General features: G+C 38.7%; 1 protein-coding gene across 18 annotated transcripts in view; it reads right to left on the bottom strand.

Annotated features, from left to right (window-relative positions):
- Positions 1–16,138, bottom strand: part of SCEL (sciellin) — a 344,029-nt gene that overhangs the window by 55,350 nt on the left and 272,541 nt on the right. For all 18 annotated transcript variants that reach the window (XM_081550041.1, XM_081550043.1, XM_081550024.1 and 15 more), the window contains 7 exons: positions 15,028–15,108; positions 12,572–12,637; positions 11,193–11,252; positions 3,871–3,915; positions 2,654–2,713; positions 2,290–2,349; positions 243–296 (listed from right to left, as the gene is read on the bottom strand). In XM_081550041.1, the coding sequence (XP_081406167.1) occupies positions 243–296; positions 2,290–2,349; positions 2,654–2,713; positions 3,871–3,915; positions 11,193–11,252; positions 12,572–12,637; positions 15,028–15,108 (426 nt within the window). The remainder of the gene's footprint in view (positions 1–242; positions 297–2,289; positions 2,350–2,653; positions 2,714–3,870; positions 3,916–11,192; positions 11,253–12,571; positions 12,638–15,027; positions 15,109–16,138) is intronic.

The raw sequence follows: 16,138 nt of genomic DNA, 5'->3' as shown, positions 1-16,138 counted from the left end.
TGTCTCATTTTTAAGTTATTTAAGAAAATATAGAATAATAGGCTTTCCTGCACATTAGTGCAACTCAAGCATGTGGTCTTATGGAAACAGGATTCATCATATTCCTTACTTCCTCTCTCTGACAGACCCTAAAGTGCAACAGTTCATCTGTGACAGAGGAAACCATAACACTCCATCTCTAATGAGGTGTAAAAAGCTAACATGAAAAAAGGGAGCCCCATCACGTTAGAAGCTTTACTTACCCTTTCTCTATTTTGCCAGCCCTTTGATTTATAAGACTTCCAAGGCTTTGGTTTCTTTACAGCATTGGAGGGGGTGGGGAGAGCAGAGCAGTGGAGAGAGAAAGAGAGAAATTCAACAGCAGATTTCTCACAATAGGTGTAAGATGTTATCAGTACCTAAACCATCAGAAGTCTTTAGAAATATTTAATTCAAGTGGCACTTCTCATGCCAAATGCTGATATGCTAACTATCCTATAGTGAAGACCCAACCATGACTCAGTCATGATTAACTCAATTTAAAAGTTCTTTCCACATTTCAGCTTTTGCTTTCTTTATCCTTTGAGGGTGGGTTGGTGGGAAACTAACTTTAATACATGTGTTGAGATATTGCCTGCCTTAAACATGAAAATCATTCATATCAAGGGCGGAAATCAGATTATCAACATTTTGAATCTAAACACTAAGAAGATTTAGACAAGTCATCTTTAATAAAAAGCAACCTTGAAAAAGTAGAAATAACTCTATGATGACTCCAGTACTTTATATGAGTTGGTCACAACCAATAAAACGTTCACAGGCTGACAGCTTAAAACAGGGAAAATGAAAGCTAATCTCTCTAAATCCCCCGATTGTTCAATGTTATTTTCATCTGTCTGTGTCTTTCACTGTGATAAGACTGTTGACATCTGAGGTTTTCTTTCTGTATAAAGAAGGAGGGAAGAAGGAAAAGGAACTATGGCCACCCCCTACTACACCATTGAGGGCCATCTTTTCTTCATCAAAGCCCAGTCGCTATCAAGTTATTCCAGATCACAAATCATTCCTTTTTTTCTCTTTTCCCTAGCCCACACAATGATTAACTTGTGATACTCATCTCCCTTTTCCTAATTTTCACCACTTTAATGGAACTTTCCAAATTTCACTTCTTAAAAAATCTGAAATCTCATCTCCTCTAAAACTCACATAAGCACTTATAGAGAATTGACTGCTTTCTCACTTCATCTGTTCTCTGTTTGAAAAAAAAAAAAAATCACTTGTAATAATGCTTGCACATTAATACTATACTAACAAGTTGTTAATAAGTATTCCATGTCTCAATGGAGGTGGTGATTGTCAACACTTTTTAGTATATACTTTGTTAAGTGTTCTACATTAGAGAAGGTTAAGAAGGCATACTGCCAAACTTGACCAGGAAAGCTAGAATATCTGCCTGTGTACAGATTGGCACAGATTAATGGTTTTTAAAGATAACCAGGACAATAGAAATCATCATGTTAGGAAGACAAATCTAATGACTAACCAAATACAAGATAAAAATAGCCAATCTGGAGAAAAAGCAGTAGAGACCTCATAAATCTTTAGCCTTATGCAATTCTTGATTGTTCTGGGATTTTCTTTAATGAAACTGTCAAAAGTTAGATTTTTTTCAACATGAAAAATAATATCAGTATTAATTCATTTTTTAGTATATCAGTATCAGTCTAGAACTGTAAGTTAACTTTTTTGAATGTTATCAGTTCAGTTACTGACCATTAATTAACCCTTTTTATGATGCAAAGTCAATGAAAGCATGGCTTTTGACCTGGAGATGTTTACAGGTGCATCTGAGTGATAGGTAAGTGAAGTGAGTCAATCAACAGTCCAACTGAAAAATGCTTTAGTCCCTTGTAAAGACCTCAGGGGTGAGTGGCTATATTACTGGCATCAAAATGTCTTATAGTGAATATATTTAGTCCATAAACCAACCTATTGTTCACAACTTCTGGTGGTCTGTTTGACTTCTTTCAGTTTTAGATGTAAAAGGAATCTTGGGGACCACCAATTCAGATCATACCCTTCATTTTATGGATTGAGGAAACAGAGGCCACTTGTCCAGGGTCACTCTGATTGATCCTAGTGACAGAGGTAGCACTAAGACACTCCCCCCCCCCATCTCCTCACCCTGATCAAGGGTCTGTTCCACCAGCCTGTCTGACTCTTGTCTTGAGCAGAAGGTCTCCCCCAGGAAATGGCACACGGTTTAGGACTCAATCAAAAAAGGCTGTAAGAGTCTCAATCAGATCTTACCCTTTGCCATCTTTATCTGTCCGGGTATTCACAAAGATGAGATTTTCAAGGCTTTTGGCTCTATAAAACACAAAGAAATTAAAATAAGAGACTGTATATTGAAAAAACAAATTATGTGTTACCTTGCAAGGTCAGATACAGTAAAAAATTTTTCATGAATTGCTCATTTACTCTTACTGAATAGAGCAACAGAAATCCTTCTGGGCAATTATGTCTGAACTAAATGTACAATACTGAGTGCACCGCCCCATCTGTTAGCACATTTTTATGCCAGAGGAGATAACTCCCTTCCAGCTAATGTCTGAAAGAATAAAACAAGCAATCTGGGAGATAATATTTTCAAATTAGAGACAGATGCACTTACCTTTTCTCTGTTAATTCTGACTTAAGATTTGCTCTGAAGAGACCATCGAGACCTTGATTTCTTTAAAAGAGTTGAGTAAAAAACCTTGTCAGTATTCATGATGGATACTTAACTCCTATAAACAAAGATCAGTTTATATCTGAGTCAGGAAATAAAATTGTTTGGGAAAGATGAGCCACGCTTCCTGAAATCACTTTATTCTAAACAGACATTTTTCCTAGACTCAAATATTAAATTGCAGTGGACCTTGGAGAAAAGAAAAGAAGACACAAACTGGGGAGCCACAAGCTGTAATAAGTCCATTGTTTGCATTGTTTGCATTCAAGAAGTGTTATTCTTTTTTAATATGAGCCAATATTTACAAAGCTGGCCATGACATGTGGATGCCTGGAGTTTTAGGATCTCCTGAAAGTGTCCTGCAAATCTGGGCTCAAATTCTCACATTGTAGCTGGAGCTGAGAAACATCCAGGCCTCTGGGACAGGCACTCCCTCCATGTTTCAGAGCCAGCTCCCTTCATGCATCTCTACCCGCCTGGCCTCACCAGATTGTGGAGTCTGATTCCTGATCTAATACCTCCTCTCTCTGTAAATTAAAAAAGCAGCAAATCGCAGTGAGTCATTGGTAGTCATTTATTAATAGATCATTTTTGTCAACACAGGGTATGAAACATCACATCTCTTTATCATCATATCTATGAACTCATTTGACATTTGCTTTGTTTTTCGTTCACTCTGGTACTTACTTATTTCATGCATTAGTGGGCCAAGTAATAGAGAACTAAAATTGCACTTCAAGCTTCAATTAATAAGATCTTTAAATTATGAAATTACAAATGATTCAAAATAAGTAGGTAATATTAACTAGGAAAATGAGTGGGTTTTGTAGTGATTAAACTAAAAGCATTCAGTGACCAAACGAAACTATTTACATACCAATATAATAGAATTTCGCGAAGATAAATGTGTTTATTTTTATAACTGCCTTACTAAACAATGGTGTATGAAAATCAATGACACTTTAATATTAGTACCTTTAAATTGTAATAATCATTTATAACAATGATGAAATGATTTCTGCAAGCTTTTTGTTCAAGATTTGTAGGACACTTTTGACTAGCCCAGTATATGGGTCCTCGTGCTCAAAATTGCTGAAAAGTAACAAAGCTAATTCAGTAATAAAGCAAAAGAAAAAAAAAAAGATATTTTAGAATCTTACCTATTCAAGCTTTTGTTCATTTTGATAAGGTTATCCAATTCTTCACTTTGGGAAGAGAAAGAATATCTCCCATCAGTAAAAGTCAGGGATAGATTCAGCTTAAAACAACTATTTCTGAGTTTGCTCAAGTTCAACATACATCCCACCTTTATAATCCATGAAAAATAAGTCTATCTTACAAAGCTCTCCTCAGACAGATCTTACTCCAAGAAACCTTTCCCAGTCCTTTAAGTGAATAGAGCCCCCTACATTTTTGGAAGCCTTGCAGTGTTTTGGGTTTTTGTATCTCCTTTATGGATGACAAGAGTGAACATCGACATTTTAGGAATCAGTGAACTAAGATGGACTGGAATGGGTGAATTTAACTGAGATGACCATTATATCTACTACTGCAGGTAGGAATCCCTTAGCAGAAATAGAGTAGCCATCACAGTCAACAAAAGAGTTCGAAATGCAGTACTTGGATGCAATCTCAAAAACGACCAAATGATCTCTGTTCATTGCCAAGGCAAACTATTCAATATCATGGTAATTCAAGTCTATGCCCCGACCAGTAATGCTAAAGAAGCTGAAGTTGAACAGTTCTATGAAGACCTACAAGACCTTCTAGAACTAACACCCAAAAAAGATGTCCTTTTCATTATAGGGGACTGGAATGCAAAAGTAGGAAGTCAAGAAACACCTGGAGTAACAGGCAAATTTGGCCTTGGAGTACAGAATGAAGCAGGGCAAAGGCTAATAGAATTCTGCCAAGGGAACGCACTGGTCATAGCAAACACCCTCTTCCAACAACACAAGAGAAGACTCTACACATGGACATCACCAGATGGTTGACATCAAAATCAGATTGATTATATTCTTTGCAGCCAAAGGTGGAGAACCTCTACACAGTCAGCAAAAACAAGACTGGGAGCTGACTGTGGATCAGATCATGAACTCCTTATTGCCAAATTCAGACTGAAATTGAAGAAAGTAGGGAAAACCATTAGACCATTCAGGTATGACCTAAATCAAATCCCTTATGACTATACAGTAGAAGTGAGAAATAGATTTAAAGGACTAGATCTGATAGACAGAATGCCTGATGAACTATGGATGGAGGTTCATGACATTGTACAGGAGACAGGAATCCAGACCATCCCCAAGAAAAAGATATGCAAAAAAGCAAAATGGCTGTTTCTGAGGAGGCCTTACAAATAGCTAGGAAAAGAAGAGAAGCAAAAAGCAAAGGAGAAAAGGAAAGATATACCCATTTGAATGCAGAGTTCCAAAGAATAGCAAGCAGAGATAAGAAAGCCTTCCTCAGCGATCAATGCACAGATAGAGGAAAACAAAAGAATGGGAAAGACTAGAGATCTCTTCAAGAAAATTAGAGATACCAAGGGAACATTTCATGCAAAGATGGGCTCAATAAAGGACAGAAATGGTAGGGACCTGACAGAAGCAGAAGATATTAAGAAGAGGTGGCAAGAATACACAGAAGAACTGTACAAAAAAGTTCTTCACGACCCAGACAACCACGATGGTGTGATCACTCACCTAGAACCAGACATCCTGGAATGTGAAGTCAAGTGGGCCTTAGGAAGGATCACCATGAACAAAGCTAGTGGAGGTGATGGAATTCCAGTTGAGCTATTTCAAATCCTGAAAGATGACGCTGTGAAAGTGCTGCACTCAATATGCCAGCAAATTTGGAAAACTCAGCAGTGGCCACAGGACTGGAAAAGGTCAGTTTTCATTCCAATCCCAAAGAAAGGCAATGCCAAAGAATGCTCAAACTACCACACAATTGCACTCATCTCACATGCTAGTAAAGTAATGCTCAAAATTCTCCAAGCCAGGCTTCAGCAATACGTGAACCGTGAACTTCCAGATGTTCAAGCTGGTTTTAGAAAAGGCAGGGGAACCAGAGATCAAATTGCCAACATCCGATGGATCATCAAAAAAGCAGAAGAGTTCCAGAAAAACATCTATTTCTGCTTTATTGACTATGCCAAAGCCTTTGACTGTGTGGATCACAATAAACTGTGGAAAATTCTGAAAGAGATGGGAATACCAGACCATCTGACCTGCCTCTTGAGAAACCTGTATGCAGGTCAGGAAGCAACAGTTAGAATTGGACATGGAACAACGACTGGTTCCAAACAGGAAAAGGAGTACGTCAAGGCTGTATATTGTCACCCTGCTTATTTAACTTATATGCAGAGAACATCATGAGAAACGCTGGGCTGGATGAAGCACAAGCTGGAATCAAGATTGCCAGGAGAAATATCAGTCACCTCAGATATGCAGATGACACCACCCTTATGGCAGAAATTGAAGAAGAACTAAAGAGCCTCTTGATGAAAGTGAAAGAGGAGAGTGAAAAAGTTGGCTTAAAGCTCAACATTCAGAAAACTAAGATCATGGCATCTTGTCCGATCACTTCATAGCAGATAGATAGGGAAACAGTGGAAACAGTGGCTGACTTTATTTTTTGGGGCTACAAAATCACTGCAGATGGTGATTGCAGCCATGAAATTAAAAGACGCTTACTCCTTGGAAGGAAAGTTATGACCAACCTAGATAGCATATTAAAAAGCAGAGACATTACTTTGCCAACAAAGGTCCGTTTAGTCAAGGCTATGGTTTTTCCAGTGGTCATGTATGGATGTGAGAGTTGGACTATAAAGAAAGCTGAGTGCCAAAGAATTGATGCTTTTGAACTGTGGTGTTGGAGAAGACTCTTGAGAGTCCCTTGGACTGCAAGGAGATCCAACCAGTCCATCCTAAAGGAGATCAGTCCTGGGTGTTCATTGGAGGGACTGATATTGAAGCTGAAGCTCCAATACTTTGGCCACCTGATGCGAAGAGCTGACTCATCAGAAAAGACCCTGATGCTGGGAAAGATTGAGGGCAGGAGGAGAAAGGGATGACAGAGGATGAGATGGCTGGATGCATCACCGACTCGATGGTCATGGGTTGGGGTGGACTCAGGGAGTTGGTGATGGACAGGGAGGCCTAGCGTGCTGCGGTTCATGGGGTCACAAAGAGTCAGACACGACTGAGCAACTGAACCGAACTGACCTATGGTATTCACCTTGCGTTACTTTATAATGTATTAGTTTGGCCAAAAAGCTTGCTTGATTTTAAATAAAAATAAGACATGTTTTTCAGATTTGCCAAGAATTTTATTGAATAATGTATTCACCAACCGAACTTTTGGCCCAACCCAATAGTAATCACACACTTGTCTCCTTGCTGCTACATATATGAGTGTGAGTGTACACAGAGAGACACACAGACACATACACACATTCACACACCACTTAAAATTTAGAACAGTTTTATATTGGATCCTCTTCAGTGCTTAATATGGAGTTTTTCACAGAGTAGATACTTAATACAAGGTCAAACTGCATCAAAAAATACAGATATGTATACAGTTATGTTGACTTATAGATTCTATCTTTGCATAATGTGCTTGCACAGAGAAAATTTTGGAAAAACACTCATTTATCAGTAAGTCTGGTCTCTTTCTTGAATTCTACTCTCCCTCATTCCAGGTCAGCTCGATTTGCTCTCCTGTTTTTGTATTTGAGAACTGTGAAGTCTATTGGCTGCTTCTTCAGGAGTTACCTGTTTAAGCCAAACCCCTGGGTTCCGGAATATTCCTTAGCTCAGCCCTCTCCCCCAAGAAGGTGGCCAGAGTGGTTTTTCCTTCCTGTTTGCTCCTCACAGAACCTCCTCCCCTCATCCCTTCTATCCACCCGCCTTACCCCCATTTCTCTTGCCTTCCTCATCCAGTTTTCCAGTTCTTAAAACTTGGTTCTGTCTTCTTCCTGCTCTAGAATCACACATTTTCCCCATTTCCTCAATGTGCCTCTTTCTTCTTGAGTCATCACTGGTGTAGACCAGGAGGCCAAGTAAGTAGGTAGTTAGACATTCAGGTTCCCAAGTCAGGGATACTTGGATTCCAATCCAGGCTTTACTGCTTATTACTTGGTGACTCTGGGTTAGTTGTCTAACCTCTTGTTCCCTCAGTTTTTTTCAGTTGCAAAATAAGAATACTAATCATCCCCACCTCAGAAAAGAACCAATAAATTAATGAATAGAAAGTGATTAGTGTGATGCCTGGCATGTCATAAACCCTCAATTAATTTTGGCAATTATAGTAAACAGTTCCCAGGCAATATTAACGTTTTCATTTTTTAAATGCTCACTATATTTATTTTTTAAACTGATTTAGAGGCACCAAGACTTTGGCTCAGCTCTAGAGAGGTATAGTCACTGAGTCACTAATGTGCTTGGAGATGCCTGGTACAGCAGATCACCAGAATACTTACCGGGATGGTCCTCTCAGGGACCTGAAAAACTTACTCAATCAATGGCCATCACAGAGATGAATCCTTTCAAGTAATATTGTGTATTCAATGGTAGGGTCAAAGGCTGAGAATAAATACAGAAATGTGAAAGTTGCTGATCCTGACAAAAAATGGATTAACGTTCTATCCTTGCATGGGACAAACACTACCCAGACCCTGGCACAACGCTATATTGTCATCTCTTATTTGAAATTCTACCTTCCAGCTCTGAGGCTACAAATCTGTTCCATATCCTCTAGGGAAAGAGCAAGCTCTATACATTTTCGCTCCGAACCTTTCTGACTGGTGAGTCACAATGATGAGATTATCAGGATTTGGGGTTCCACAAGAAAATCAGCATAGATCATGAGAAGACACTCTATGGGAAATTAAGTAAAATGGGGACTGTATTCTGAATGAAGAAGCTGAGCTTTTAAAATGGCATCAAGTTGATGGGAGCTTAGATATTAAATTTCACCACTGCATTTGCAATAAATTAAATGCTCTTAGTCAAATAGGAATAATAGTCCATTTCCCAAAGGAGTATTACAAAGCAACTCAGATAAAAATAAAAGCTATATCGAGTCCCTAGGTATAGCCCAGAGCATCAGACATTTCCCCTCTTCCCTGTCAAAGTAGCAGCTTCTCCCTGTGAAGAACGTATCTGGCTATGAAATTTGTGTATCGTGGTGAGGGAGAAGGCACAGGAAAGCTAACTCAACTGAAACTCTCACTGTTTTTGTTTGACTGGCGCCAAACCGTCATTGCCCTTCAGCATCACTCACCTATCTATTAAACACCTGTCAAAAAATTATCCAGTCCAAAAAACTGTTCAATCCCCATAAAGATATTACCTCAAACAAAAATAAATAAATAAGATGAGAAATCTAGACACTTAGACAATGGAAGAAATGAAAGTGAAAAATTTAGGATACTTTCCACCGTCTCTGTCCAAATTTAGACTGTGTCCATGAGTTGCAGAGAAGAGCTCACCATCACTTCTGTGACTTCTCTTCAGGTCTTTGACTGAGCTGGCAATCCTGACCACCCTCTTAGCACGGCTAACTTCCATAGAACAAGGAAAAAAATTCTGCAGGCACAGGATTAAACCACAGAATGTTTATACTCAAGGTTTTCTCACTGCTCAGCATTGTCTTACCATTATCCACTACATAAACACTTATACTTTCCACAAAGCATTGTGTTAGACTTTGCAGATGACAGATGGTGAGAAAGACAAAATATCTGCTCTAGGAGATTAAAGAGATAACAAAGAAGATGAGACATTTACATAAATACCACAAAATAATACTAAATATGATTAGCTGTTATGTAACTTGACTCAGTTCAGTTCAGTTTAGTCGCTCAGTCGTGTCTGACTCTTCGCAACCCCATGAATCACAGCACGCCAGGCCTCCCTGTCCATCACCAACTCCCGTTGTTTACCCAAACTCAAGTCCATCGAGTCAGTGATGCCATCCAGCCATTTCGTCCTCTGTTGTCCCCTTCTCCTTCTGCCCCCAATCCCAGCATCAGGGTCTTTTCCAATGAGTCAACTCTTCGCATCAGGTGGCCAAAGTACTGGAGTTTCAGCTTCAACATCAGTCCTTCCAATGAACACCCAGGACTGATCTCCTTTAGGATGGACTGGTTGGATCTCCTTGCAGTCCAAGGGACTCTCAAGAGTCTTCTCCAACACCACAGTTCAAAAGCATCAATTCTTCGGCCCTCAGCCTTCTTCACTGTCCAACTCTCACATCCATACATGACTACTGGAAAAACCATAGCCTTGACTACATGGACCTTTGTTGGCAAAGTAATGTCTCTGCTTTTTAATATGCTATCTAGGTTGGTCATAACTTTCCTTCCAAGGAGTAAGCGTCTTTTAATTTCATGGCTGCAATCACCATCTGCAGTGATTTTGGAGCCCAAAAAAATAAAGTCTGACTCTGTTTCCACTGTTTCCCCATCTATCTGCCATGAAGTGATGGGACCAGATGCCATGATCTTAGTTTTCTGAATGCTGAGCTTTAAGCCAACTTTTTCACTCTCATCAAGATGGAAGAATCAAAAATGATTCTGTTAGGGGAAGCACACTGATTGAAACCACCCACCCTGGCCAGGCAACATAGTAACCATTTGCATGAGTTGTTTTATGACGGGAGGTCCTGGTAAGGAACGTGGAACTAATAAGCCTCCACCAACCGGAAGAGTTCAGGAAAGGTCAAAAGGAGACAGCACATGTCCGACCACCTCCCAGAATCCTCTCTGGCATCCATCTTGGCTGAACCAGGTGTGCACTACCAGGAAGTTCTCTGAGTCAGAATGATTGGCTAAAGACAACCCAGACACTAATCCCATCACCATAAAACCCGAGACTGCAAGCCATGAGACAGAGCTGTTCTCCTGGGTTCCCTTACCCTACTGCTCTCCACCCGGGTGCCCTTTCCCAATAAAATCTCTTGCTTTGTCAGCACATGTGTCTCCTCGGACAATTCATTTCCGAATGTTAGACAAGAGCCCAGTTTCGGGCCCTGGAAGGGGTCCCCCTTCCTGCAACAGTTCCAGAAAGGTTGCAGAGCTTGCCTGAATGAAAGAACACAGAGAAAACAGGAAATACCACATTTGGGGAGGAAGTTGAAAATAACCTAGGGCATTCTGTATAGGGGTGCTGGGGAGATAGAAAAGCACAGATCCGGGTCAGAACATAAACACAGGACTGGGGGTTTGGAGCAAGGTCACCACCATGAGCATCACTCCACAGAAGAGAAAGTGGAGAAAGAAGAGTATCCGTCAGTGTCAGTATTACCCATTTCTCAGGAACACTAATCTAGAGACTGACTCTTTCTACCTTTAAATTATATATAATAAGCAGCATCAGGATTTTGTTCATATTTGGACTATTTAAAGGTACTAGATAAGCATTTTTGAAACAAAAAGAGAAGAAAAATGCGAGTTCAAAACCTCTTGAGCTCTCACCCCTTGTTATTTTTCTGAAGCGAAGTGGCCACTTTGACAATGTTCTCCAGATCCTGACTCCTTCAAACAATGAAAAATAAACTCAAGTCAATGACAGCTGAGCTACGCTTAAAGGAACTAAAGTATCTGTGTTCAGTGAAGAAAGCAAAAGTCCATATGTTATCAGAAATTACTGAGTTTAACTGAATAACAATAGCCTATCACATCAGCTCACAGCATTCACACACACGCGCACACACACACCAGTCACTCCACCTGGGCATTGCCTCTGCCATCTAGTGCTCACTGAAATAATTACAGTTTCCTCTAAAGACGTGTATCGGCTATGTGCAAGTTACATACTTAAAAAGGATATGCGGGAAAAATTCAATTAACTGCACAAGTAAACAGAGTATGTTCAGAAGTTTTTCTGTCAACCAGAGAACATTATAATGTCACTGAGCATACATTATACATAATATTATAATGACACTGAGCATACATCCTTGGGCTTCCCTGGTGGCTTAGATGGTAAAGAATCCACATGCCAATACAGGAGACCTGGGTTCTATCCCTGAGTTGGAAAGATCCCCTGGAGAAGGGAATGGCAACCCGCTCCAGTATGCTTGCCTGGAGAAGCCCATGGACAGAAGAACCTGGAGGGCTACAATCCATGGAGTCGCAAAGAGTCGGACACAACTGAAGCGACTTATCCCACATGCACAAGATGGTAAATTAATGCTGTGTTTTTTGCCATAAAAATAAAAACCTGGTTTATCATATTGGTTTATATTGTTATTATAAAATAACATTGTTCAAAAACTAATTTCAAAACTAGTATTTTTTCAAATACACAAATAAAGATACATCTAAAACAAATACTAAACTAGATGGGATATTTAAGACAATATGTGTAAACCGGGACTGTCATGGGGAAATCTTACTCAAAAGCATCAATACAATTTGTAAGCCTTTTACTGATGGTGCAGGTTAAGCTGACCTTATCATACAGCCAATTCTAAGCAAAGGTTTTGTAGATGTTCAATCAGATGACTGTATTTCCACCTATTCTCTTACACATCAACACCAGCTTTATCATAGTCTCTGGGACAAGTGTTAGGAATAAAGAGAGATTTTCCTGTCTTAAAGGGTTTGATCTTATTCTGTTATCATATACAGGCAATTTTGGTTGTTCTTAATGTAATGCTTAGAAATAGCAATAAAAGGAATAAAATTCTCTAAGTACATATAAAAATATTTATTACCCACTATTGAAGTCAGCTGGAAAACTGATTTTGTCTGTTTTATTAATTTCATGTATGTTTCAGTGTTTTAATAAAGCATACTTTATCACTTATACAATTACATACATATAGAGATATCAGGATAGATCATTGTACCTTATATTTCTTTCAGCAGATCTGTTGGCTTCTGTATATACACTTAGTTTAGCTGGATATATCTGCCTATATTTTTCAAATTAAAGATAATGTCTGTTAGGTAAGAAAACACTTCTCTGTTAAATTTAAATTTATGAGGAAACATTTACATTCAAAGAAATGAAAGTGTGCTTGCTGGAATAATAGCACTATGGAAATAAACTTCTAAATATGTTCATGTTCATTTATTTTAATTTTCATTCATCAATAAAGCACTTATCTTTATTAGATAAATACACTTATCTCTATTAGATAATGACACAATGTTTTTAAATAGTAAAAATCATGTTTTGTTAAGTGTCAGAGGAACATCTTTTTCTCAAAGACTCATCCCATTTGAATACTATCAAGAAATATGTTTGCTCAGATAATATGGTAAACACTTTCATTTTTCCAGTACACCTACCACATTGGGAATGACCACAGTGAGTTGTTAGAATTAAATTTTACAATGTTAGGCTCTGTAACAATTTGTAGTATAAGGTTTTTCTCAGCTTTTTTTCTAAGTATCTAATTGACCTACTTACACATTCTTGCTTGTTCTCAAGGAACTAAATTCAACCATTTTTTGTACTCCTGAGGACATGTGTTAATTACATAGGAAACACTTCCCTTTCATATTCTTTCATTAAAATCATCTTGCTGTGATTAAAGTAATCAGGGTTTAAAACATGCTAGTTGTCCTCATTTTATATCTAAGATCATTTGTGGAAGAAATAAATTAGAGTAGTAAAAACAGATTAGACCAGTTCTGATGAAATTTAGCTTCTTTTGACTCTATTTAATTCCCCGCTCTAGAATCCAAGGTTTTGAATGTAGGATATACTAACGCCAACTTTTTTTAGCCCTCTAAAAAATCCTATTCACATTAATATTAAATTGCTCAATACTGTCAAAGTAAAAGGAAAAATAATGTAAGATGGAAAGCCTGAAAAGTTATTTTCAAGTGTATAATTATAACCATTGCGCAGATTAGAAGTCATAAATCTGGCCTATATTTTTCATTAATTCAATGAAGAATTTTTTTAACATTAAAAAAAATTATCCTCTCCTCCTAAGGACAAAATTTTAAAGATCTTGTGACATTTCACTGAATAGAAATTCAGACCTGAGTTTTTAACACATTAGGTTGAATGCCTAAAGCTCCATAGCCCTGTCATGCAATCAGCATTTTCTGGCCAAAGTTATCCTCTTAATGAAGAATAGTTTTCCAATAGTCCTACATGTTGTCAAAAAAATCACCATCAAAAAGTAAAAATACAAAAGAATCAAAGGCGGGCCATCAAGCGAATCTAATGTATTCAGTCTTCACTGAGACACCATTTAAAAAATCTCTCAACAATAATGGAAATGTGCTGTGTAGGTCTTAGAAAATAGCTTGAGATTAGTAAACTGTTTAACAGCAACACATGGGGAGGTGCTCAGATCTCTGAATTAGTTTCTAAGTATTTGTTTCTAAGTATTAATCAGAGAGCACTGGAGTTTCAAAATGGAAAAGCAAGTCTGTCTTTTTTTTTCTTGATTTGGAGGCAAGGTAATTATAGCATTTTTCAAAATTTGTTATAGCTTTTAAATAAGTTACAAATGTCTCAATGAGACTAAAGAACTACCTAAAGGTATTTTCTAACATAAGGGAGGGTTTGAACACTAACACAAAGTTTTAAGAACATCTTTTGTTAGAAAATGTAGCTCTTAATGGGAATCTCAACTAGTTAAGATATATATATATGTGTTTGTGTGTGTTTGTGTATAAATATATATACACACGTTTGTTCTTGTTGCTGTTGTTCAATAGCTAAGTCATGTCCAACTCTTTGCAATATATACACAATATATGTACATATCACTATATAAGCAATATATATACATATCAATAAATGAGCTTCATTGGTGGCTCAGAGGTAAAGAATCCACCTTCAATGCAGGAGACATGGGTTTGATCCCTGGGTCAGAAAGATCCCCTGGGGAAGGAAATGGCAATCTGCACAGTTTTCTTGCCTGGGAAATCCCATGGACAGAGGAACCTGGCAGGTTACTGTCCTTAGGGTCACAAAGAGTTGGACACGACTGAGTGACTAAACCACTACTGCCACACATATATACGTATATATTTATATACAGGGAGAGAGGGGTTCCTTACATACTGGTTCCCAATACATAAAGTAAAGGAAGCCTGAGTATGAACATCTCCTGGGCGTGACTATTGTTCAGTTTCTATCTTGAAAGTCTGTTTCCATAGGACACGTAGCGGCCATGAGTATCCAGAGGCAAACATAAATACACATTTGTGTAGGCAAATGGAATTAGAGCAGCTTTCCAAGTGCTTCTGCACAAAAAAACATATCCATGCTTTGCACATATGGTGTCATTTTCTTTAAACTTCATTTTGCAAGAAATTCTGGAATGCTAGATCTTACCTATTATCCTGCTTCAGCTGGTTAGGAGATGAAACAGCGGAACTGGGTTTTGGAGGTATTGGAGGGTGAACAGTTGGTTCCCTTTAGAACAGAAAACAGCAGTTCATTTCACCATGGAAACCAGGTAAATTTGAGCATCTATTTACCAAATGCGTTTATTGTCTATGTGGAAATATCTTGTGCGTCTTACAACCCCCGTGCATGAGCTACTGGAAAGGCCAGGATGTTTGGAGTTCTAAACTTTAAAGAAGTCAAATCTGAAAATTACAGGTATTTTAAAAGTTCATTTAATCAGATTTTTGGAAACCCTGTCCTCCCCAACTATAGTTTGAAACATTATGTGTACTTTAAACAGCTTAGTAATTTACTAGACTATCTCACTCAAGTTGTGATATTTTGGGTCAGCAGCGAATGAGCCGAGTAAATGGTTCCTGGGCTAAATTAACATATAAGCTTCTTTAGGAATTATGTCAACTATCAAGCTGCTATGGAAACAGCAAGAAAGGTTTTCAGTTCCATAGACCTTAAGATGAAGTTGATTTGAAGCTCTTAACTAAATCTGCCTTAAACATTGACAGCACAGGCCAGTTTGATGCTGGCAGAGCTTACAAACACTGTCAGCCTAAACTTTCCAACAAAGCACCAAGAAAGCCTCTGAAATGGCATGATTTGATCGCCCAGGAACTGAAGCAGGCAATTATGGGCATATTGGGATGGAGTCAGCACTTTACTCGGGTTTCCCTGGTGGCTCAGGGGTAAAGAATCCACCTGCAATGCAGGAGATGCAGGAGACATGGGTTTGATCCCTGGGTTGGGAAGATCCCTTGGAAGAGGGCATGGTTATCCATTCCAGTATTCTTGCCTGGAGAAGCCCATGTCCCACCAAGAAGCCTGGCAGACTACAGTCCATAGGGTCACAGTCAGACACTACTGAAGTGATTTATCATGTACACACACAGCACTTCCCTACCCCCAAACTCCCACCCCAGTAGTTCCCCATAACCCTTGAGATAAATTCCATAGAAATACCCTGTGATCTCAACTTTATACCCCTCTGGCTTCCGTAGTGCCTAGGAAGCATGTAGGCTCTGGAGTTGGGCTGCCAGAATTG

Source organism: Giraffa tippelskirchi, chromosome 12 (genome assembly GCF_054371585.1).
Source record: "Giraffa tippelskirchi isolate mGirTip1 chromosome 12, T2T-mGirTip1v1.2.pri, whole genome shotgun sequence".
In the NCBI taxonomy this organism is placed as follows: domain Eukaryota; kingdom Metazoa; phylum Chordata; class Mammalia; order Artiodactyla; family Giraffidae; genus Giraffa; species Giraffa tippelskirchi.
Note: the sequence above shows the minus strand (reverse complement) of the source record. Positions and strands in the feature narration are given on the sequence as shown.